The sequence below is a fragment of the Phaseolus vulgaris genome, chromosome 3, assembly GCF_000499845.2.
Source record: "Phaseolus vulgaris cultivar G19833 chromosome 3, P. vulgaris v2.0, whole genome shotgun sequence".
Lineage (NCBI taxonomy): Eukaryota > Viridiplantae > Streptophyta > Magnoliopsida > Fabales > Fabaceae > Phaseolus > Phaseolus vulgaris.
Window position 1 is genome coordinate 51266288 of NC_023757.2, and position 22426 is coordinate 51288713.

Below are 22426 nucleotides of genomic sequence, written 5' to 3' on the forward strand. Positions count from 1 at the left end.
TTTGATATGAATTGACTTCATAGATTCATTTTTTGCTTGTACATGTGTTTTGTATATTTTGTTATGGGAGTACAATAAGGCTTAGTAGCAAGCATCCTATAATAAGTAAGGATATCAAAGAGGGTATTTTGTTAACAGAGATGCATTCCTTTGGTTGTTCATGTTATTTCCAATCCTAAGAAGAATTTCAAATTGCCAAGATCCTTAGTTTTAAAGACTTTGTTTGTTTAAGAGACCTTTAACAACTTTTATGTCATCTAAATTATCACTTGGAAGAATAATATCATTAGCATACACAAGTAACATTGTCAAAGATTTGTTAGTCCTCTTAACAAATAAAAAGTGGCTAGACGATGATTGTGTGAACCCAATATTATGCAAAAGTGAGGTGAGTTTTGCAAAGCATTGTCTACTGCCCTATAAAGACTTTGTAAGATGATAAACTTGATTAGATTTGTTGGAATTTAAGACTTAAGGTAAAGATATACACACTTCTTCATTTAAATCACCATGTAAAAAAGTATTGTTGACATCCATTTGCTCTTGGTGGCAATTCTTTGTTGCGACTAGAACCAATAATAGACAAACGATAGTGATTTTGGCGATAAGGAAGTATGTGTCTAGGTAATCAAGTCTTTCAAGTTGTGTATATCTTTGGTGATGAGACGAGTTTTGTATCATTCAATATCACCATTTGCTTTATATTTGATATTGTAAACTCACTTGCATCCCATGAGACTTTTTTCTACAGGCAAATCTATCATGTACCAAGTTTTGTTGATTTTTAAAGCTTCAATTCCGTCTTCCATAACTTCGCGCAATTTAGGAATTTTGATGGCTTCATCATATGTTTTGAAGAAATAGACATATTGTAAAGTGAAACACAAAATTGTTGGACAAACATATCCTTTATATTTTAAATAAAATTTTATATTTTACATTTTTCAATAAAATTTGAAATTTTATAGTTTTATATAGTTAGTTAAATTTAATCTTATAGGTCCATAAACTTTTAATTTATTTTTACTTTTTCATCCAAACAACATTTATTTTATAAAGTATTTTAATTTTTTTATAAAAATAATTATCTTTTAAAAACTTACTTGTAAGAGAAGGGCTCAACATTTAAAAACATTTATGGAATAAAGTCTAGTGTCTAGTGCAAATTAAATTAATTATATATTTTCCCACTTTAAATTCGAATAAAACAAATAATAATTAATGTTCCATTGAAATATTCATAAATGTATTACTTCTTTTACCTTAAAATGTATTAGAAAGTATCACAAGTTTAAAATGGAAGAATATAAAGAAAGAATTGAGTTTTAAGCACTGGACTATAAAATATTATCGATAAGAACTCATAAACTTTTAAATTAATTAAGAAAATTAGAGACTAGTTATGATGATGTGTCAAATAGTAACTATACTACATTTCATTAACAAAAAAATAAAAAGTTATATGAAATAGATAATTTAAAATGTTTAAAATATTTTCTTATAATAACTTAGACTAAACCAACCTAATCTATAAAAATATATTAAATTTATTTTGATAAAAAATAGTGATTTTTTTTTTTTTGTAAAAATATAATAATGCAATCGGATAGTTTTGTTATTTCGGTGAGTTAATCGGAAAAGAAAACAATACAGCAATACCCTTCTCTGTCGCGTGCCCTTGTATCACTACTGTTACTGCGCCTCGTTTCGTTTCTACTCAGAGGAAGGAGTGAACACCAAAGCCAGGTAAGTTCTGTTCAGTTTAGGTTTTCGCTTTTTCTCTATTCTCTGCTTCTCTCGCTCCCTTCGCTCCTTCATACATAATCAAACCCCAAAACTGGGGTTCCAATTCGATTACCTTCTTTTCGTTCTGTTCATAATCATGATTATGTGATACTATGAGGTGATGTATTTGTTCTTCACTCAACTCACCGTTTTTTAATTTTCTCAATTGGGATTGGGAAGAGGACTCGTATTGTATGAGGTTGGATTTCCTCTTTTAGCTGCTCCTCACTCTCTTCTTCGGAAGGACGCTTCGATTTCCTCTGCACTTTCATGTTTCGTGTTGTTTGAAGCTTTTTGAGGCGGAGTTTAGTGTGGTAATGTTGCTATTAGGTTATTTTAGATTAGACTGAGAGTGTATTGGGTTATTGCTGTTAGTTTTGGTGGCTGAGTTGAGAAGTTGGGCTCTGCATTTTCCGATTGTTTTCCATTTGTGACTTTGGTGTTTCTCGGGTTTTGAGGATAGAGTGAATTCGATAGGTTGGAGTGCAGGTTGATGGGGGTTTGTATTTCATATGTTCTCTATGCGTTGTGTGATGGATTTTTTTTTTGGTGGACTGGATGTGAAGTTGAAATTGAAATTGAAACTTGAGATTGCTTTTGAGAATATGAGTAATGGTGGAGTAAAAGACTTGAGGATAGTTTCAGAATGTGTAATTTATGGGGGAATGAATGCCTGACTTGAGGATATGAAGTAGTTTTATTGTTTTTTTTGCAGTCTGATGCAAACATGAGTTCATTCTCCATCACACGGAAGAAAACGCCATTCCAGAAGCATAGAGAAGAAGAGGAGGCAAAGAAGAAGGTAGGGTTGATATGGCCAAATTAGTTAGTTCTTGCTTGAATTTGGCAAAGCCATTCCTATTTATCATTTTGGAATTTGTCTCATGCAGAGGGCGGAGGATGAGACTGCTCGCTTGTATGCTGAGTTTGTAGAGTCATTTCAAGGAGACACTACACCGGGGTCAAAAACTTTTGTTCGAGGAGGCACAATTAATCCTAATGATAGATTTAAAGATGATTCTGAGGGTTAGTATAAATCATGAATTCTGTATTTCTTGCCCCTCTTTGTTTATATTCCTTTTGCCTCATCTCTTAGAAGTAACGTTCCTGTATGTTTCTTTATGTTCTGGATATACATAGTTTTTTTCTATTATTTTGTATAATATAATGTTAATAAAAGTATGGACCTTTTTTATTCCCTCGCGGATGACAGGTGAAAAGTCCAAAGATGGGGTATCTGTTCCAAAGAAGGGAAGTAGGTAAATAAATGCTTTTGATTGACCAAGTTTCTGTGCTCTTTAATTAGGCATCAATAAGTAGGGAAAATACATGTTATTAAGGTATAGCTTTATTTAGGTTGTACTTATAGGCATAACGAATTGAATATTTTAATTTAGTTTTTTTGATGATGCATGTTTTTTGTAACATTTAATGATTTGATCACATGATTAACATTTGAGGGGAGGGGTTTGTTGTATAATTCTGGTATTTTAGGGATGAGCTATAGTATTTCCAACTCTCCTAATTTTGGCTTGTTCTGTTTGCATAGAAGAAGCATTTGTTTGGATATATAACTCAAGATGCTTGATTCTTATGCACTGAATGTCATCTCATTTTATAAATCTAAAACAAAAGCTAATTCTGGATCTGATAATATACAAATTAGAAGTTGTATGTGCAAACAGAGAAGTATAGAATATAGCTGTTCTGTGCTTATGGAGACATCTTTAATTGCCCAATTAAATTTTGTGTAATTTAGATGATTGTATTTTTAATTGTTTAAGGCAAACGTGCCAAAGTATATCCCAGTCAAGGCATAATAAATCAGTATTCTTGCATTGCATCCTTCATGGACATCTGATGAAAATTGGAAATAATATTATAGTAGATAAATCATTATCCATGAAAATATTCAAGCAACTTTCTTGTAATTTGTTAAGGAACTTTTGAGTTATGATTACTTAGTCATGAAGTGGAATGGTTGATCTTGTTTGCAGTTTCATTTCATTTCCTTACAATAAAGAGTTGTTTTGTAGTTTTTCTTAAATGGTGTATGTTATGATTTTGTATTGGTACATTAATGTGTAAAGCTGTTGAGGTGAGATATTTGAAGGGTACTGTGTGTTATTGCTTGACTGTACCCTTGTTTGGTTGATTCCTTTGGTGGACCTTTTTGGTTTTGGTGAGGTGTGGCTTTAGCACCTCATTGATAAAATCAAGGACACTTCAAAACCTAGTTGCCAATGGGGATTAATGGAGCAAAATAACATTATATGAAAAAAAATAGTTTCTGCAATATCTATTTGTATTAGAGTCTCACTATTAACATTCTGCTGAATATATATTGGTCTTTCCTGGCTGGTCATAATGTGGGAAAATTAGAGAGAGAAGTGTGTGGCTGTGGTACTCACATACACGTTTTATTTTTTAAGACTATAGCCAACCATGATTTTTTTTTTACATGACTGAGTGGCTCTCCAATTGATCATGGTGATTCTATCATTAATGTGTGAGATTCTATGTCAACTAGAGATAATGTCAAATTATAGTGTATAAGTGAGTATAAACCTCACCTTACAAGCTTGGTTTGTACGGTTAAGTTAGATTTAAAATTCTTTTTCTAAGATGGTATCAAAGCCTATCCTAATGAGATTTGTTGGACTTATCGTGCTACCCACTATTGAGCCATTATCAGACCACCTACAAATATTTAATCCAATACTTGAGATGTTCAGTCTTCAACATGAGGGGTGTGCGTGTCTTGGACATCCAACATCAACTAGAAATAAGATTAAATTATAGTATATAAGTGGATGCAAATCCCACTTTACAAACAAGTTTTGTATGAGTTGGACTTAAAGTTCACTTTCTAAGAATCAGGAACATGTCTTTGAACTAGAGTGGTAGACAATTCTATTTTATTCACCATCTTAGAGAATGAAATATTCTACTATTTTGTCCACCATCTATTTTGTCTTTAGGGTGTATTTAAGAGCTTGGTTCCCCCTAAGTGCTTGAATTCTTATAAAAAAGCTTTAGAACTTCAAGGCTCTTCTTACCTATTTCCCTAAGGGCTTTGATATTTGCTTTTCCTTCCCCTCCCTCTCCCACCTTTAGCATAATTTCCCTTGTAGATTTGACACCTCACTATTTTCCTTGTGTATATGGTGGTTACACTGGAAATTTTCGATATTGATTCACACTTACCTCAAGCAATCTTTATTATCTATGTAGAAGCCAAACAAGAGTTTTATGGTTTATGAATGCGTGTGTTTATTTTATAGGTCTACCATCTTGCTTAATTAGTAAAAGCAATCGTTAAAGATATGATTACATGTAAATAGATTTTTTTTTGTTTAGCTGTAATTTTAAGATGAAGTTTTATATTTCTTTCTTTCCCTATTTTGTATCTTTATAAAGAAAAGAATCTTATGTGGCCCAATGCACACAATTCTAGTAATCACTTCTATATTGTATTAGTTGGCTAGGGGGGTTCTCTTCAATCCCTTATTCTATTTTTTGCGCAATATTTGTGAGGAATAAGGTGAGCAATACCCCATCACCATGTTCTTTTGTAGTATTCGCCACATCCTTAACTGTGTTGCTAAACATTGTTGCATGTGCCACTATCATTATCATCCCCATGTGGCGACCCTTTTCTAGTGAATCCAGTTCACATTAGCAGCAGGACTTTTACCATATTCCACCGTGTCTTTGATTCTACCTGTTTTTGTTCATGATAGGTATAGATAAATTGTTTGGTAGGTCTCTTACATGTGTTTTTCTTGGTTACTCTCATGTCCATAAAGGATATTGTGGGTTTTTTTTCTCTAACTCAAAATGGTATCTTTATTTCTGCTGATGTCATTTGATATGAGTCTCATCCGTTTTTGAGTTGCTATTAATGATGTCCCTTTGGATGTTCCCCATGTTGGTTCCTACTTTGGTTATTGTTGTTGCTTTCTATCTCTAATTACCTATAACAGAATATTGTGGCTTCCCTGGATGGTTCCATCTATTGACCTTTCAACATCATCTTATGCTCCAAATGCTCCTTCACTGACATCTTCTACACATGATCTCTCCTTTGCCCTAAACAAAAGTATGTGGTTCTCTCAGATTCCTACCATTATCTTCATTATAATCAATTATCTCCTTTATCTCCTCTTTGAAATTTTGCATATTCTCAAGTCTACAAGTGAATCCATATTTGATCCTTGCTGGTAGTAGGCGATGTTGGACAAAATGGCTGCTTTACAAGTTAGTGGCACTTTGGAGCTGGTCTTGTCCCCTGTTGCAAGACAATCGTCAACTGTTGTTGGGTTTACACAATGAAGGGTTGATTAGATGGAAATATTGATTGATTCAAATCACTTGGTGGCTAAGTATATCCTTTTGGCCTTTACTATGGGTACTTCCATATGGCGAAGTTTACTTTTGTACGTAATGTCTTGCCATTGGCTACTTCACCAGTTGAATATAAGAGTGCCTTCTTGGAGAAACACATAGCATAGCAGTAACAATTGAACAAGCACACCATCAAAACAAAACAAAAAAAAACCATATTGAACTCAAACATTAGCAAATAATTTGAACCAAGAAATTTAATTCAGAAACACAGATGACAAGAGTAGGGAAAGAAAATAGGACACAAGTGAACATGAATAAGTGGGGGCTCTATTGTTTTTGTTGAATGAGTGTCCAGAAAATAAAAGGTGGATCTGTTGTTGTTTTGTTCAAACCTTTTTGAGGTGAGTTATTAGCTGCACAGTGTGATTGGCTAATCCATGACAAGCCTACAGGTCAGACCATGTGATCTTATAATCCCATTAAAAATGAGTCACACATCAAGATCAATATTGTTCATGATGGTGGCAGAAGTCATAAAATTCTATGATCTTATGAATAATATTGATTTTGATTACAGTGATTGGATGAAGTGCATATTTCATGTGTTAGATCTGCACAACACATTTGATTCGGGATAAGATTAGGCATTTATCTTCGTTTCAGTACAAACTACTGCCTTAATATGACATATCATTTGGGAAATTTTTGCTCCATTGATTTTTCTGTGTATCTTTGTTGTTTTGTTTCTTTAGTTTATTTTAATAATAATTCTCTTCCTCACGATTCTTGTGTTCTTTTCCTCTTCATCTTAATGGGTTTATTCTTTTACCCAAAACTGAATACATGTACGTGTGTATTGAGAAGTTTTGTTTTAGTTGAAAATTCTTTTAGGTGTATACGATGCTTGATGAAACTTTTCTTAATTAGCATTTGAGTGGTGGGTGTTTTTTAAGTGGCAACTTAGTACACTATGTTATAGAGATGATTTGATTATGTTAGAGAAATGATTTGATTACATATAGAGATATACTATTATTAAGAAGTGAGTTTAAGCCTAACTCATCCACATAAAATAACTTATAAAGTGAGAATTGTTTCCATTTATATACTATAAATAGTTGATATGAGATCTCCAACACACCTCCTCACGTCGAGACATGTATATCTCGTGCGTGTGACTAGATATTTGTGGGTCGTCCGATAGTTGGCTGATAGTGGGTGGTACAATAGGTCCATCAGACCTTGCTAGGATATACTCTAATACCATATTAAAAAATGAGTTTAAGCGTAACTCATCCTCACAAAACTGACTTGTAAGGTTGGGATTGCCCCCACTTATCTATTGTAAATTGACTCTTTAGTTGATGTGAGATCTCTAACAAATAAGATTTGATAGGAAAATGTCAATAAGAATGCTCATTTGTATACAACATATAAAATTCATTATATTTCTTTTTGGTTTCTCTCCTCTCAAATGGTACCAAAGTGGTACCATCCTCCAGATGACCCTTTTTGTGACCTATCCTTTCAACATGGCTTTCTTTGGTGAATACTATTTACTGGCATCAAGTACTATTTACCACCAACGTTTTCCCAGCAAGTATGGTTTACTGCAGATGTTTGTCTTGTAAATACTGTCTACAGACAACCCTTTCTTTTCTTGCATGTACGATTTTTTGCTGACGTTTTTTCTGCGTGTACTATTTATTGTCAATGTTTTTCAAGCAAATGTTATTTACCGCTGACATTTTTGTCCTTTGACCTTTTTAACGAGCTTGTCTCGTGATACATATTATGCACCTTTTCCGGCCAACGTTACTCTTTATCGCCAACATTTTTCCTACAAGTACTATTTATGGTTGACGTTTTTCGACAAATATTGTTTTTACCAATGTTTTTCTAGTGTTTTTTTTTTCTTGAGCCTTTATCAATTGACATTATTTTACATTGCTGACGTGTTTGGGTGATTTTATTTATTTTCTTTGGGAATGCTTCTTCTTTTGCTCTCCAACAGTCGTCGTTCCATCTAGAGAATGCACTTTTGCTTCCCTACAACGATGATTTTGTCTAAGCATTTTTTGCTTTTCGGCAGCTGCTGTGTCCTTTTGGGTTTTTTTTTTGCTTTCTGGATGCCATTTTGTTATCTGAGCATTTTTTTTTTCTTTCCAACAGCTATTGTGTCCTCTGAGCATTTTTGGGTTAACGACAAATGTTGTTTCCTTTGATCATTTTTGCTTTCTAACAACCGTTGTATTCTTTGAACTTTTTCGCTTTTCGGCAACCGCTGTGTCAACTACCCATTTTTTCTCTTTAGTATTTGTCATTTCCTTTGACACAAGCTTGACTATATATGATTCATTTCCTTTGACCATTTTTGCTTTCTAGTAACTGTAGTATTCTTTGAACTTTTTTCGCTTTTTGGCAACTGTTGTGTCAACTACCCATTTTTTCTCTTTAGTAATTGTCATTTCCTTTGACCATTTTTAACAAGCTTGACTATATATGATTCATATGTTCCAACTTGAGGTGGGGGGGGGGGGGGGGAGTGTTGAAGATATGATTTGAAAGGACTAAGCGTATTGAAGATTATTGTCAGTTTTATAGAGAGAAAGTCATGTTCGGAAAATATCTACTAGCTTTGTCATTGTTTACTTTGTTAGCGTCGACCACCAATTGGTTGACATGTTTACTAAGTCTTTCAAGAGGTCATTATTGGCAATTGTTTCCCCTACTTGATTGATGGGTGTTGGGGAAAAGTTATCCTTTGTGAGTTAAGGGGCATTTCCCATGGTTCCTTTATTGTAGCTTTTTCTCTTGAATTAAATGTTTGTTCAATGTCAGTAATTTGAATTTGCTGCTTAGATTTGTTGGCTCTGAGTGTAATGAAAGATTTTGCTGGATTATCCAGTGGTTATTCCTGAAGTTTAATTAGGTGTGAAGTACCTGTTTGGAGTGTTTTGAAGATGATGAATCTGATAATGCTCAATATTTTTATTTAGTTCAAATGTGTACTTAGTCCATTAAGATAGAAGTTTATCATTTATTTTTTTTGCAGGTATGTACCATCTTTTATTCCACCTCCAATGGCAACCAAGGGGAAAGAATCTGAAAGGAAAGTCTGTATCTCAATTGAAGCTTTGACCTCTACGTTTTTGCTTTCCAGTTCTGATGTATCCAGATATAATGCTTGTTTGCTGAACTTTGTAGAAAGAGGAGGAAAAGCCTAAGGAGAAAGATAAAGGGAAGTCAAGAAATATCGATCATTTTATGGAGGAGCTAAAGCATGAGCAAGAGCTGAGGGAGAGGCGAAATCAAGAACGTGAGCATTGGCGTGACGGTCGTCATGCAGAACATTCTGCTGTAAGTGACGCTGTTCACATGTTTCATGTAGTTGGTGGTTGGATTTTTCATCTCGCTTTCTTTAAATACATAGGGCATGATGTTTATTGCATGTAGATTTCTCATTGAAGTAATTGTGAAATGCTGTTGGACGAGACTAAAGGTTAATAACACATTTGGATGTCAACTGTATATCACATAAATTAAGGAATAGTTGTATATTGTACTGTAATGCCACCGTACATGAATGTGTTTTCTTTGGTAGCACTGTGTTAGTCTGTAGCTAACATTTTACCAACTAACACAACAGATGATCCATTACTTGACTACCTAGTTCTGTTACCACCCTGTTATAACAGATAATCTATTAGCTAACTCATCCAGTTGTAACAGCCTCTTCCATGCTATTCCTCATATAAATATATACTCAAAGCCAAATGCATAGTGATTCACTTTGTACCTATGAAACCAGTATACTTCGATATCTCTTCTAAATTCTCTCGATTTTTTCTCATTTTCTGGTCCCCTAGATCACAACAATAAGTATAGGATGAATTGCATCATACAATCTCATTTTTATCTTAATTCTTTGATTTCTTTTTGCCTATTTTGATTTTTACGCATGACGATAATCACCCTATGTACTTATAATTTAAATGATGAAAATAGTTATCTGTATGTGTCAAAACTGTTTAGGAAGTTTTATATTTTATCCTTATTATATTTTTATTTTGTATCACAACTGTATCTTACTATTAATATTAGGATTATGTATTTAGAAACAATCCCACAATCATAGGGATTTGTTTCTTTAGAATTAGTTGTCCATATTTCCTAAAATAACTAGCAAGCTCATGTATATATAGGTCTAATGACCTCATAATTTAAATAGAAGAAAATATTATTCCTTCTAAACTTGATATGGTATCAGAGCCATTTCAAGCCTATCCTAGCGAATATTTGTTGGGCTTATCAGGCCACCCGCTATCGGGCCGCTATCGGACCACCCATAATATATAGTCCCACGCACGAGCTTCTATCTATCACTCTCGGCGTGAGGGGGGTGTGTTGGAGATCCCACATCGACTAGAGATTAGAGTCTTTCATTGTATATAAGTGGGTGCAAACCTCAACCCTATGAGCCGGTTTTATGGGGTTGAGTTAAGCTTAAAGTCCACTTCGTAATATGGTATCAGAGCCATTTCGAGCCTATCCTAGCAACAAGAAAATTTCCACAGCAGATGGAACATGTATAACTGCCGCAGGTCAAGGAGAAGTCCAAATAAGCCCATCTATAACATTAAAACATGTCCTTCATGTCCCTAAATTGTCCACCAATCTGATTTCTGTACAGAAACTCACAAAAGATCTCTCTTGTAACGTTGTTTTTCATAACAACTATTGTGTATTTCAGGACAAAAACTCAGGGAGGACGATTGGACATGCTAGAGAATGGAATGGCCTATACTACATGGAGGATCCTAATCTTGGTATCAATAGTCACTCTCTCATTTGAATCCACCATGACTAGTAAAGAGAAAGCTCAACTATATCATTGTCGGCTAGGACACCCTTCATTTCAAGTTGTAAAAGTGCTCTTCCCTTCCTTGTTTCAGAATTTAAATGTAGAGAGTCTCCATTGTGAGGTGTGTGAGCTTGCGAAACACAAGCGTGTACCTTTTCCCATTAGTAATAAAATGAGTCCTTTCCCTTTTTTTCTTATCCATACTGATGTCTGGGGTCCTGCTAATATTCCTAATATCTCAGGTGCTAAGTGTTTTTTAACCTTCATAGATGATTGTACACGGGTGACTTGGGTTTTCCTATTGAAACATAAATCTGAGGTTAGCTCCATTTTTGTTCAGTTTGTGTCTATGATTAAAAATCAATTTGGAGTTAATATCAAAAGAATTAGGTCTGATAATGCCAAGGACTACTTTAACCTGGTGCTAAACTCTTTTTGCCAAAAGGAAGGGATAATTCATGAGCCTTCATGTGTTAACACACCCCAACAGAATGAGATTGCAGAAAGAAAAAATGGGCACTTATTAGACCAAACTAGAGCTCTACTTTTTCAAAATCATGTCCCTAAGAAATTTTGGGGGGAAGCCCTTCTTACGGCCACCTACCTAATCAATAGGTTACCCTCTAAAATCATAGCATCAAAAAGCCCCATGGAAGTCCTATCCTCCTTCTACCCACACCTAAACCCTACAAATAAACTCCAACTTAGAATATTTGGGTGTGTATCCTTTGTGCATGTTCATAGTAATGAAAGGGGAAAGTTGGACCCTAGGGCTGTCAAATGTGTATTCTTAGGGTACTCAACCACACAAAAAGGATACAAGTGTTTTCACCCCCCGTCAAAGAGATTCTTTGTGTCAAGGGATGTCACATTCAACGAACAAGAGAGCTACTTCCAGCCTCATCTTTAGGGGGAGAATGTAAGAGAGGAAGATGAGCCTCTCATGCTTCCAAATATGGCATTTGGACCTGAAATTGGGACAAATAGCATTGCTGTCCCTGAAACTGAGACAAGAACAAAACAAGCACCTGAACCAGCAGCAAGACCTGAATCAGCTCCTGAACAGGCACCTGAATCAGCAGCTGAATCTGCACCTAATGGTGGTGGGAAATTCGTAATATGGTATCAGAGCTTCTGATCTTTAGGAGTCTCTGACCGTGCCTGAAAACCCTAAGTTGCAGCCGTCATTGCTGCACAACATTGAGCCTTGCTGCAGCCTTCATTGCTGCACAACCTTGGCCTAATCGCAGCCTTCATTGCTGTGTAGCCTTCACCGCGGCTACTGTTCACCTCGGTTACTGTTCACCACGCACTGTTCATCACGGTTACTGTTCATCACTGTGATGACTGAGATCACTGAGATCGTGAATCCTATTGGGGACAGATCCCAAACTGCTGGAGAATTGCAGAATGTTCATTCTGCTTATAGATTAAATGGAAAAAATTATCTCAAATGGTCTCAACTCATTAGAACCATCTTGAAAGGAAAAGGAAAGGTCAGTCACCTGACTGATATGGCCCCTGATGAACAGGATGCCAAGTTCAAATCATGGGATGAAGAAGACTCCATGATCATGGCATGGCTGTGGAATTCAATGGTCCCAGAAATCAGTGATACCTGCATGTTCCTTAAATGAGCAAAGGAAATTTGGGAGGCAGTAGAACAAACCTATTCTAAGGCCAAGGATGCTGCTCAAATATATGATGTAAAAGTGAAAACCGTGGCTGCCAAGCAGGGAAACAAATCTGTTACAGAATATGCCAATCAACTCAAGTCCCTATGGATGGAATTGGATCACTACCGAGTTATAAAAGCAAAATGTTCAGAAGACTCAGCAATCCTTAAGGAGTATATTGAACAAGATAGAGTCTATGATTTCTTGGTAGGCCTGAATCCTGAATATGATCAGGTTCGAATCCAAATCTTGGGAAAAGAGAAAGTCCCAGGGCTTAATGAAGTGGTAGCCATTATTCGAAGTGAAGAAAGCAGGAGAGGACTGATGTTGGAGACCCCAACTACTGAAAGCTCAGCAATGAAAGCTGAAGGAGGAACAACCATGCTAACTAACCAGAAGAAAAGCGGGTTTTCCAATATAGAGAAAAAACAGGAGGAAGTCTGGTGTACCTACTGCAACAAGCCGCGCCACACAAGGGAAAAGTGCTGGAAATTACATGGAAAACCCCCAAGCAGAGAATGGGGCCAGAAAGGAGGCCCTCCAAAAAGGGAAGGACAAAGACAAGCACACATTGTTAATGGACAAGGAGAAGAATCTGTCCAGCTGAATCATGAAGAGATAGAGAGGGTAAGGTCCTTCCTTAGTAAATTGGAGAAGCCCTCAGGTATGTGCTCCTTAACATATTCTGGTAAGTTTCCATTTTCTTTTGGACTTACTGCTTCCGATACACCCTTTACCCATTTCTGGATACTAGATTCAGGTGCTACTGACCATATGACCCCTCTACCTAAATACTTCTCCACATATATTCCATGTCCAAGAATCCAACCTACCATCTTTACATGAGGTAACAATTTCTAATCCTAGAAATTCCAATAATTCTAATGAGTTTATTTTGGAAAATTCAGAAGCACAGGAGGATCAAAACCTGGATCTTCCTATTGCCCTTAGAAAGGGAACCAGAACCTGCACCCAACAGCCACTTTACCCTCTATCAAATTTCCTATCTTTTGAAAAATTCTCTCCTACCCATAAAACCTTTCTCACAAACTTAAACTCTACACCCACACCTTCCTCTGTATCTGAAGCATTATCTGACAGGAAATGGAAACAAGCCATGGATGTGGAAATGGAGGCACTAAACAAGAACAGGACCTGGGAGCTTGTCACCTTACCAACTGGAAAAAAACCAGTAGGGTGTAAGTTGGGTATACGCTGTAAAGTATCGGGCTGATGGGACTATTGAGCGTTACAAGGCAAGGTTAGTAGCCAAAGGATTCAGTCAAACCTATGGAGTGGATTACTTGGAGACATTTGCTCCGGTTGCTAAGATGAACACGGTCAGAGTAATATTGTCATTAGCAGCAAATCATGATTGGGATATGCAGCAGTTCGATGTGAAGAATGCATTCCTACATGGAGACCTTGAAGAAGAAATATACATGGAGTTGCCCCCTGGCTATGATGGACAGGTTGTTGCTGGAACCGTTTGTAAGCTAAAAAAGGCTCTATATGGGCTGAAACAATCCCCAAGAGCATGGTTTGGAAGATTCACCAAAGTTTTGACAAGTTTGGGCTACAAACAGAGCCAAGGAGATCACACTTTATTTATTAAACATTTAGTTTCAGGAGGAGTAACAATATTATTGGTGTATGTAGATGATATTATAATAACTGGAGATGACAAAGAGGAGCATCAAACGTTAAGTCAACGTCTTGCCACGGAATTTGAAATTAAGACATTAGGGAGACTTAAATATTTTTTGGGAATTGAAGTGGCCCATTCCAAGAAAGGAATCTTCATATCTCAACAAAAATATATTACTGACTTGCTTAGAGAAACAGGAAAGACAGCCTGCAAACCAGCAAGTATTCCAGTTGATCCAAATATAAAGTTGGGAAGTGCGGAGGAGGATAATGCCGTGGACAAGGAAATGTACCAAAGACTTGTGGGCAGGCTTATTTACTTATCTCACACTAGGCCAGACATTGCTTTTGCTGTGAGTCTAGTCAGTCAATTTATGCACCAACCAAAGGAGGCACATTTGCAAGCTGCCCTTAGAATTGTGCAGTATTTAAAAGGGACTCTAGGAAGAGGGATTTTGTTCAAACGAAACAAAAGTGTTCCTCTTGAAGCATACACGGATGCAGATTATGCAGAGTCAGTTGTGGATAGGAGATCAACTACTGGATACTGCACCTTCCTTGGTGGAAATCTAGTGACTTGGAAGAGTAAAAAACAAAGTGTAGTAGCTAGATCAAGTGCTGAAGCAGAATTTCGAGCAATGGCCCAAGGAATATATGAACTTCTATGGCTGAAGATTATATTGGAAGACTTGAAGATAAGATGGGATGAACCTATGAGGTTATATTGTGACAATAAATCTGCAATTAGCATAGCCCACAACCCAGTACAGCATGATAGAACTAAACATATCGAGGTGGATAGACATTTTATCAAGGAAAAGTTAGACAGTGGCTTGATTTGCACCCCATATGTGTCCACTCAGAGTCAACTTGCAGACATACTCACCAAAGGACTGAACTGCAGTAACTTTGAAAGAATTATATCCAAGCTGGGAATGGAGAACATCTATTCACCAGCTTGAGGGGGAGTGTCAAAACTGTTTAGGAAGTTTTATATTTTATCCTTATTATATTTTTATTTTGTATCACAGCTGTATCTTACTATTAATATTAGGATTATGTATTTAGAAACAATCCCACAATCATAGGGATTTGTTTCTCTAGAATTAGTTGTCCATATTTCCTAAAATAACTAGCAAGCTCATGTATATATAGGTCTAATGACCTCATAATTTAAATAGAAGAAAATATTATTCCTTCTAAACTTGATAGTATGCTATAATTTCATTTTATTTCTCACACTAAATTTTAAGCCGTTATATTATTATACTGATAGTTTTCCCCCTTAAAACAGGCGAGTCGCTTTGATGAGCTGCCTGATGACTTTGACCCTAGTGGAAAACTTCCAGGATCTTTTGATGATGGTGATCCTCAGACTACAAATCTTTATGTTGGAAATCTCTCACCCAAGGTTTGAGTGTCCCCTCAATAATTGGCCTTTGTTTTATATCATAAGTACCTATTAGTCTTATCTTGCAGTTTAATGATTGTAGGTTGATGAAAATTTTCTTCTCCGTACTTTTGGAAGATTTGGACCTATTGCTAGTGTGAAGATTATGTGGCCAAGGACAGAGGAGGAGCGAAGACGGCAGAGAAACTGTGGCTTTGTAGCTTTCATGAACAGAGCTGATGGACAGGCAGCGAAAGATGAAATGCAAGGTCTGGTTTATTTGTCTGAAATCAAAACACAAACTATTGTAGCATAGCATGTATATTCATTGAGTTTATGTTTCAAAAATATGTTAATCCATGACTGAGTATGAATATTTTTGTGCAGGAGTTGTGGTTTATGAATATGAATTGAAAATTGGATGGGGAAGGTCTGTTGCCCTCCCATCGCAAGCACTACCTGCACCTCCACCAGGGCATATGGCCATCAGGAGTAAGGAGGTATTACTGTTAACTTGATGAAAAAGAAAAGAGTTAGGGTCTGTTTTCATATTTGAAAAATTTATTTTTAAAAACTAATAAAATATTTTTTTAAACAGTTTTGGAAGCTTTCTATTTTCCATTATTCGCTAATCTTCTCAGTGTTGTGACGTCTGCTCCCCCTACTCCTATATATATAGTAGTTTATGAAAATTATTTTATAAAGCAGTTTTTAAAAGCTAAAGACTAAAAAACCCCTAATATAAAGAATTTCATAGAACAATGACCATTTTCAAGCGGTTATTTGTAGGAGAATATAAGCAAATTTCAGTTTCATTTATTTTTTCTGTTTTGATAGCTGTCTGTTAGGCAGTTATAAATGACACAACTGTCACCTCATGGTTATATATATCTTTCTGTGAGGATGTTTATTTATACTTGTACAAGGAAGGCTTAGCTTAGCATCTTTGTAATCTTTCAATACTCAGTAATGCAATAATACAGTTTCCTCTTCTTGTCTCTATCTTTTCTCGGTACATTCAATATTATTTAATTTAATATGAGCAACCACTTCAAAGTGTTTACTTGTTCTGTCATTATTATTACTCCAATCGTCCAAATAATTTCTAAACTAGAATGTCCCCCTTCCTGAGTGTTCTTACCACTAAAAAATAAAATTAAAAATATCAAGCGAAAGAAACTTAGCCATGCTATCTGCTGTGTTTTTCGAGCCCCCAAGTGAGATGATAAGATATTAGGAAGGATAAATCTTGATGATTTATTTAGACTTTTAACATATTAAATGTCAAGACTATCTTGCAAATTCAAGGTTGCCTATTGACTGTCCAGACTTCCCTTTCTCATTTGAAGTACAAAATATTTTCTTGTTTTTATTTGCAGGGTAGTACTGTGATATTGTCTGGTCCTTCAGGTCCACCATTAACATCCGTGCCGAATCAGAATTCTGAGCTGGTAAGTTCTCAGTTTTAGATTGTCTTAAATATTTTATATTTATTATATATTGTAGTGTCATGCGGTGATACAAGCTGAAATCATTATTGTAATTGTTTGCGAAACACTCATTTGATGCATCTACTTTTTTGGAAACTGTGAGTATTGTATACGATAGCAGTTCTCTGACTCGGGTGAAACACTTATTTGCTGTGTTATTCAATTGATCAATTACAACAGACTTTATCTTTTCTAGTTCTGTCTACAAACTCAGCAGAAAGATGTATGTGTAGTGTATCTTTCTATTTATCATATAAAGTATTATCTTTTTGTCTCTAGGGATAAATATTATTAGTACCAGGTAGTAGGAACCAAGTTTCCAAGACCTGAACCACCAAAAAGCTTTGATATTGCTCATTTTTGGATACTTTAGTTTATATGGTTGGATAGAAATGCTAAAAAATTCTCTGGCCAATAATCTTGAGTTAATTTTGGACAGAGTAGCATTTTAATCTTTTTAGTTTCTTTATAGTCTTCTGATTATCAATTTAGAGGATTGTTTTTGTTATATCTTTAATGTGACTGACTTGATGTGTTGCATGGTTTTTTATCTTTATTTTGTTCTCTTTTTCTCCGCAAGTGTTACTTTTCCTTAACTTTTGTATCTTTCTAAATAATTCATTTTCTTGTGTCCAAAAACAGATGGTAGTAACATATATAAAAAAGATACAAAAAAAAAAAAAAACTAGATGTAGAATTACTTCTTGGTTCACATTCCTAATGTTTTTGATGTAATGGTTCTTTCTCCTAATATTCCTGCTATAATTCATTGTAGGTTCTAACTCCTAATGTTCCTGATATAATGGTTTCACCTCCTGAGGATGAACATTTGAGGCATGTAATTGATACAATGGCTTTGTATGTCCTGGATGGAGGATGTGCTTTTGAACAAGCTATTATGGAGAGGGGTCGTGGCAATCCTCTTTTCAACTTCTTGTTTGTCCTTGGCTCAAAGGAACATACGTACTATGTCTGGAGACTCTACTCATTTGCACAGGTACAACAATTTACTTTTTGTGAATGTGTTGACTAAACAAAATGCTTAAGTACTGGCAATATATTAGCATTGAAGAATCCATAAAAGCAAAAAAGTTTCTTTAACATAACAGTGTGAAATAGGAGGTTTTGGAGGGTGACATTATGTGTTGTTTGCCTGTAATGCAGGGTGATACCCTTCAAAGATGGAGGACTGAACCTTTTATCATGATAACGGGTAGTGGGAGGTACACTAATTATTTTTTCCCCTTGTATTATGTTTTTGATTATTGTAAAATAGAAAAGAAAGAAGAACATTGGTGGATTGTTTTGTTTGCCAATGTTGTGTATGGATTGAATGGGTCATTAGTAATAAAGTGTAACCTAGACAAATATAATTTTCTTTCTGCAGATGGATTCCTCCCTCATTACCAATATCAAAAAGTCCTGAACATGAAAAGGAGTCTGGTTCCACACATGCTGGAGGAAGAAGCAGGGTACTTTTATTGTTGTATTTTCAATTAGGTGGAATTTATTTCTCAACAACACTCTCGTGATCTTCACATATTTATAACTTTCTGTGTTTTGATTGAATGTTGTAGCGTGTTGAGCCTGAAAGAACACTGACTGATGCACAGAGGGATGAATTTGAGGATATGCTGCGTGCTTTAACATTAGAGAGGAGCCAGATAAAAGAGGCCATGGGGTTTTCTTTAGATAATGCTGATGCAGCTGGCGAGGTAGAAAAATTATTCTGCTCATTGGCTATTGAAATGCCCTCAGTATAATTGAAATTGCTGGTTTAAAGTCAGCAAAATTATCTTCAGCTAATCCATTTTAGCCCATTTGCTTACTCAATCCGTTAATGGCATCTACTATTCCATTTTTTAGTAAACCTAACTCTTTCTCAAATCTTCGCACTGGGCTTAGACAACCTGATGGCAAGGCCTGGGCTATCTCATACCTAAATAATCAATCTATTCAGACAACTTTGTACATAACAAAAGATACCAAGTTTATCTTGAATTGATCTCTGCTCATTTCTTATAAGGGAAGTATTCTTCATTGTAAGTAACCAATCACTATTACTAAAATAACAACCCACTAGTATAATCCTATTACTAAGCTGGTGAAAAACAGAAAGACCCAAAGTTTCAAACAGAAAATTACTAATGACTTCCCATGAAAAAAATTGGAAATTGCTGCAACTTTGCAAGTTATTGATCCAAATTCAAAAGTATGATATTAGCATTTGTGCTGGTCTCTCCTTTTCCTTCTAGTTTTTCTCCTGTATTGGATTTAGTATTTAGCTCAGGCTTAGCCAAACACCCATAGTTGACATGGGTCGGGCTGGAGAATTGCTGAAGAGCTATATGAATATAGTATTTTACTAAAATGTACTCAGCCCATGCTACAATAAGCACACATGGCCCTTTCAGTTAGCATAATATTAGAATGTATGTATTATTTACCATAACAATTAAGTTAATCTGATGAGTAAAACAAATTACCCGATTTCATAGAGAAAAAATATGCAGAATTGTCTGTTATCATTCTCTTGCTATCATTTACTATTCAATTATCCTTCATTTTGTATGTTTTGGAGAATGCTTGATGATTTCTAAATCTTAACTGCAGATAGTTGAAGTCTTGACTGAATCCTTGACACTTAAAGAAACCCCCATTCCAACTAAAATTGCAAGGCTTATGCTTGTCTCTGATATTCTTCATAATAGTAGTGCTCCTGTAAGAAATGCATCAGCATATCGCACCAAGTTTGAAGCAACATTACCAGACATAATGGAGAGTTTTAATGACTTGTATCGTAGCATAATGGGACGTATTACTGCTGAAGCCCTAAAGGTAGACTGAGCAATAGTAGATTGTCGTGATATAATTTCTTAGTTTTCTTTCTTACTGTTAGGTGATCATTGTCTGAAATGTTCCAGGAACGAGTGCTGAAAGTTTTACAAGTTTGGGCAGACTGGTTTCTATTTTCAGATGGTTATGTGAATGGCTTAAGAGCTACTTTTCTTCGACCTGGGAACTCTGGTGTAATTCCATTCCATTCCATATGCGGGGATGCACCTGAGATTGAGCAGAAGACCACTTCTGAAGATATAGTTGTTGGTGGCAAGACCAACCAAGATGCTGCATTGGCAATGGGTCGAGGGGCTGCAATGAAGGAGCTAATGAGTCTTCCTCTTGCTGAGCTGGAAAGACGGTGCCGACACAATGGATTGTCACTTGTTGGTGGTAGAGAAATGATGGTTGCAAGGTTGTTAAGCCTTGAGGAGGCAGAAAAACAAAGAGGTTATGAACTAGATGATGAATTGAAATATGCCCACAACCAAGGGACTTCTGGGAAGTATTCAAGTAATCTGCAAGAAACAAGTGCAGAGTCTGAACCAGTAGGACTTTCTGCGTGGAACCAATATGGGGATGAAGATTTGCAGTCACAGAGTAGAAGTTCCATATCTTTAGCCTCTACACTTCCTATTCCGCAACCTGAACTTAAGGCATTCACAAAAAAGGAAAAGAGTGATCCAGTTCTGCCAGCCTCTAAATGGGCTCGGGAGGATGATGAGAGTGATGATGAACAAAGGAAAGGTGGAAAAAATCTTGGCTTAAGTTACTCATCTTCTGGTAGTGAGAATGTGGATGATGGCCCTATTAAAGCTGATGAATTAGAGTCTGCAGCTGGTACAAGTTTTCCAGCTCACACCGACAGTGGAATGAATGAAGAGCAAAGGTTTTAATATGTTTTGACTTAATTTCTCTCTTTCATTCTTTTGGTAGTAGATTGCCTATTGGACTGAATACCGATAATGCCTTTTTTGTTCAGCTTGCATTTACTGACATTTGCCTGTTCTTTCTGTCTTTTCTTTTTATATTTCATCGTGGTTATAATTTTCTATAATTATATTTTTTTGGGATGGGGACAGTACAGAAAGTAAAAGGTTTATATTATATATGTCTGCTTATGGAGCTTACCATGGACAGGCAAAAGCTAAGACGCTTGGAGGTTGCTTTAATTGAATACCGTGAGTCTCTTGAAGAAAGGGGAATTAAAAATTTGGAGGAAATCGACAAGAAAGTTGAGTCACATCGAAAACGGCTGCAAGCAGAATATGGATTATCAGATTCTGGTGAAGATGGTAAAGGCAATAGTAAGAAGTTCTTTCTATTTGTGTTTTTCTTTTGAAAGTTGTACATAAGGAATTGGTTTTTCATTTACTGACATCCTAATGACATTGTGAAAATTTGAATAACTTCATTACACATTAGTTCAGATGCTTGGAGTGTAGTGCACAATGTATCTAGTCATAACCCTTGTCATGCATGCTTTCATACGTCTGTTTTTTTCTTCCTTCCTTTCACCTTTTCCATGCATTCTACTAATTTATTTAAAAAATGTCATTAAAATGAGAAAATTATATCTTTGTGAGTGTTATATTGCATCAATCTTTCCACGCTTAATGTGAAGAATTTTGTTTATCATTTTATAATGGCAGGAAGAACATCAGAGAGGAGGGATAGGCATGATGTCTCAAGGAAACGGCACCGAAGCCGGAGTCCAAGTGGTAGTCCACAACCAAAATTATCTGGGAAAGACAAGGACAGAGAACATGATTTAGAAAGGGACCGAGACAGGCAAAGGGACAGAAGTTATGATTTTGATATTGAAAGAGGAAAGGACCGGCACCGGGAAAAGAGTGGAAGCAGAGAGAGGGATGATCATGATAAGGATAGAAGCAGGGATAGGGAGAGGAGAAGACGGACCAAATAAGAACATTCGATGTGTTTTCAGTACTGAGATCTGTTACCTTACTGATATGCAGATTGCTTTGTAAAAGTCTGGAGGACAGTTGGCCTTTTGTCATCGTAGGGCGATATTGGCAATGTGATTGGTACCTGCTGGGAGACAGGAATGAACCGTCAGCCAGGAAATTGTTACTGTAGACAATCTTTGAAAGTGCTGAGTGGTAAATGGCTCTTGATACCCCCCATATTTTTAACAATGTAATTTAAGACTTTAAATCGTTAATTTTGCCCGTGAATTAGTGCATGCTGCTTAAATTAAGAGGGTTCTGTCTATACTAATTGAGAATTTACAGGGAGATTCGGCTGATTATGTGTTTGTACTGCGTGTTGGGTAAGTTGTAGTTTTAAACATTTTTGCGTAATGATGCATGTTAGAAAGGTTGACGAAATTTGAATTCCCAAGCTTGGTATTTCATAAAATCAA

The 22426-nt window shown here is 35.9% G+C and overlaps 1 protein-coding gene across 4 annotated transcripts; it reads left to right on the forward strand.

Moving 5' to 3' along the window:
• Positions 1-1611: 1611 nt before the first annotated feature.
• Positions 1612-22318, forward strand: LOC137808576 (protein RRC1-like). Of its 4 annotated transcripts, none has more exons than XM_068609752.1 (18): positions 1612-1746; positions 2501-2587; positions 2676-2811; positions 2999-3044; positions 9191-9251; positions 9343-9495; positions 15617-15733; positions 15816-15981; positions 16100-16212; positions 17092-17163; positions 17978-18199; positions 18367-18425; positions 18590-18674; positions 18780-18917; positions 19816-20040; positions 20127-20929; positions 21181-21347; positions 21693-22318. In XM_068609752.1, exons 2-18 carry the CDS (start codon positions 2513-2515, stop codon positions 21965-21967), a joined length of 2913 nt encoding a protein of 970 aa, XP_068465853.1. In that variant the 5' UTR covers positions 1612-1746; positions 2501-2512; the 3' UTR covers positions 21968-22318. The 4 variants fall into 4 exon arrangements, with proteins under 4 accessions (XP_068465853.1, XP_068465854.1, XP_068465855.1 ...); XM_068609753.1 differs by having other exon boundaries at positions 21181-21335; XM_068609754.1 differs by lacking the exon at positions 2999-3044 and having other exon boundaries at positions 1625-1746.
• Positions 22319-22426: the final 108 nt, after the last annotated feature.

Coding starts and splice junctions, on each gene's coding strand:
- LOC137808576 (XM_068609752.1), top strand. CDS start 2,513: ATGAGTTCATTCTCCATCACACGGAAGAAAACGCCATTCCAGAAGCAT. Junction 18,675..18,779: donor ATGCTGGAGGAAGAAGCAGG/GTACTTTTATTG, acceptor TGAATGTTGTAG/CGTGTTGAGCCTGAAAGAAC. Junction 18,918..19,815: donor ATGCTGATGCAGCTGGCGAG/GTAGAAAAATTA, acceptor TCTTAACTGCAG/ATAGTTGAAGTCTTGACTGA.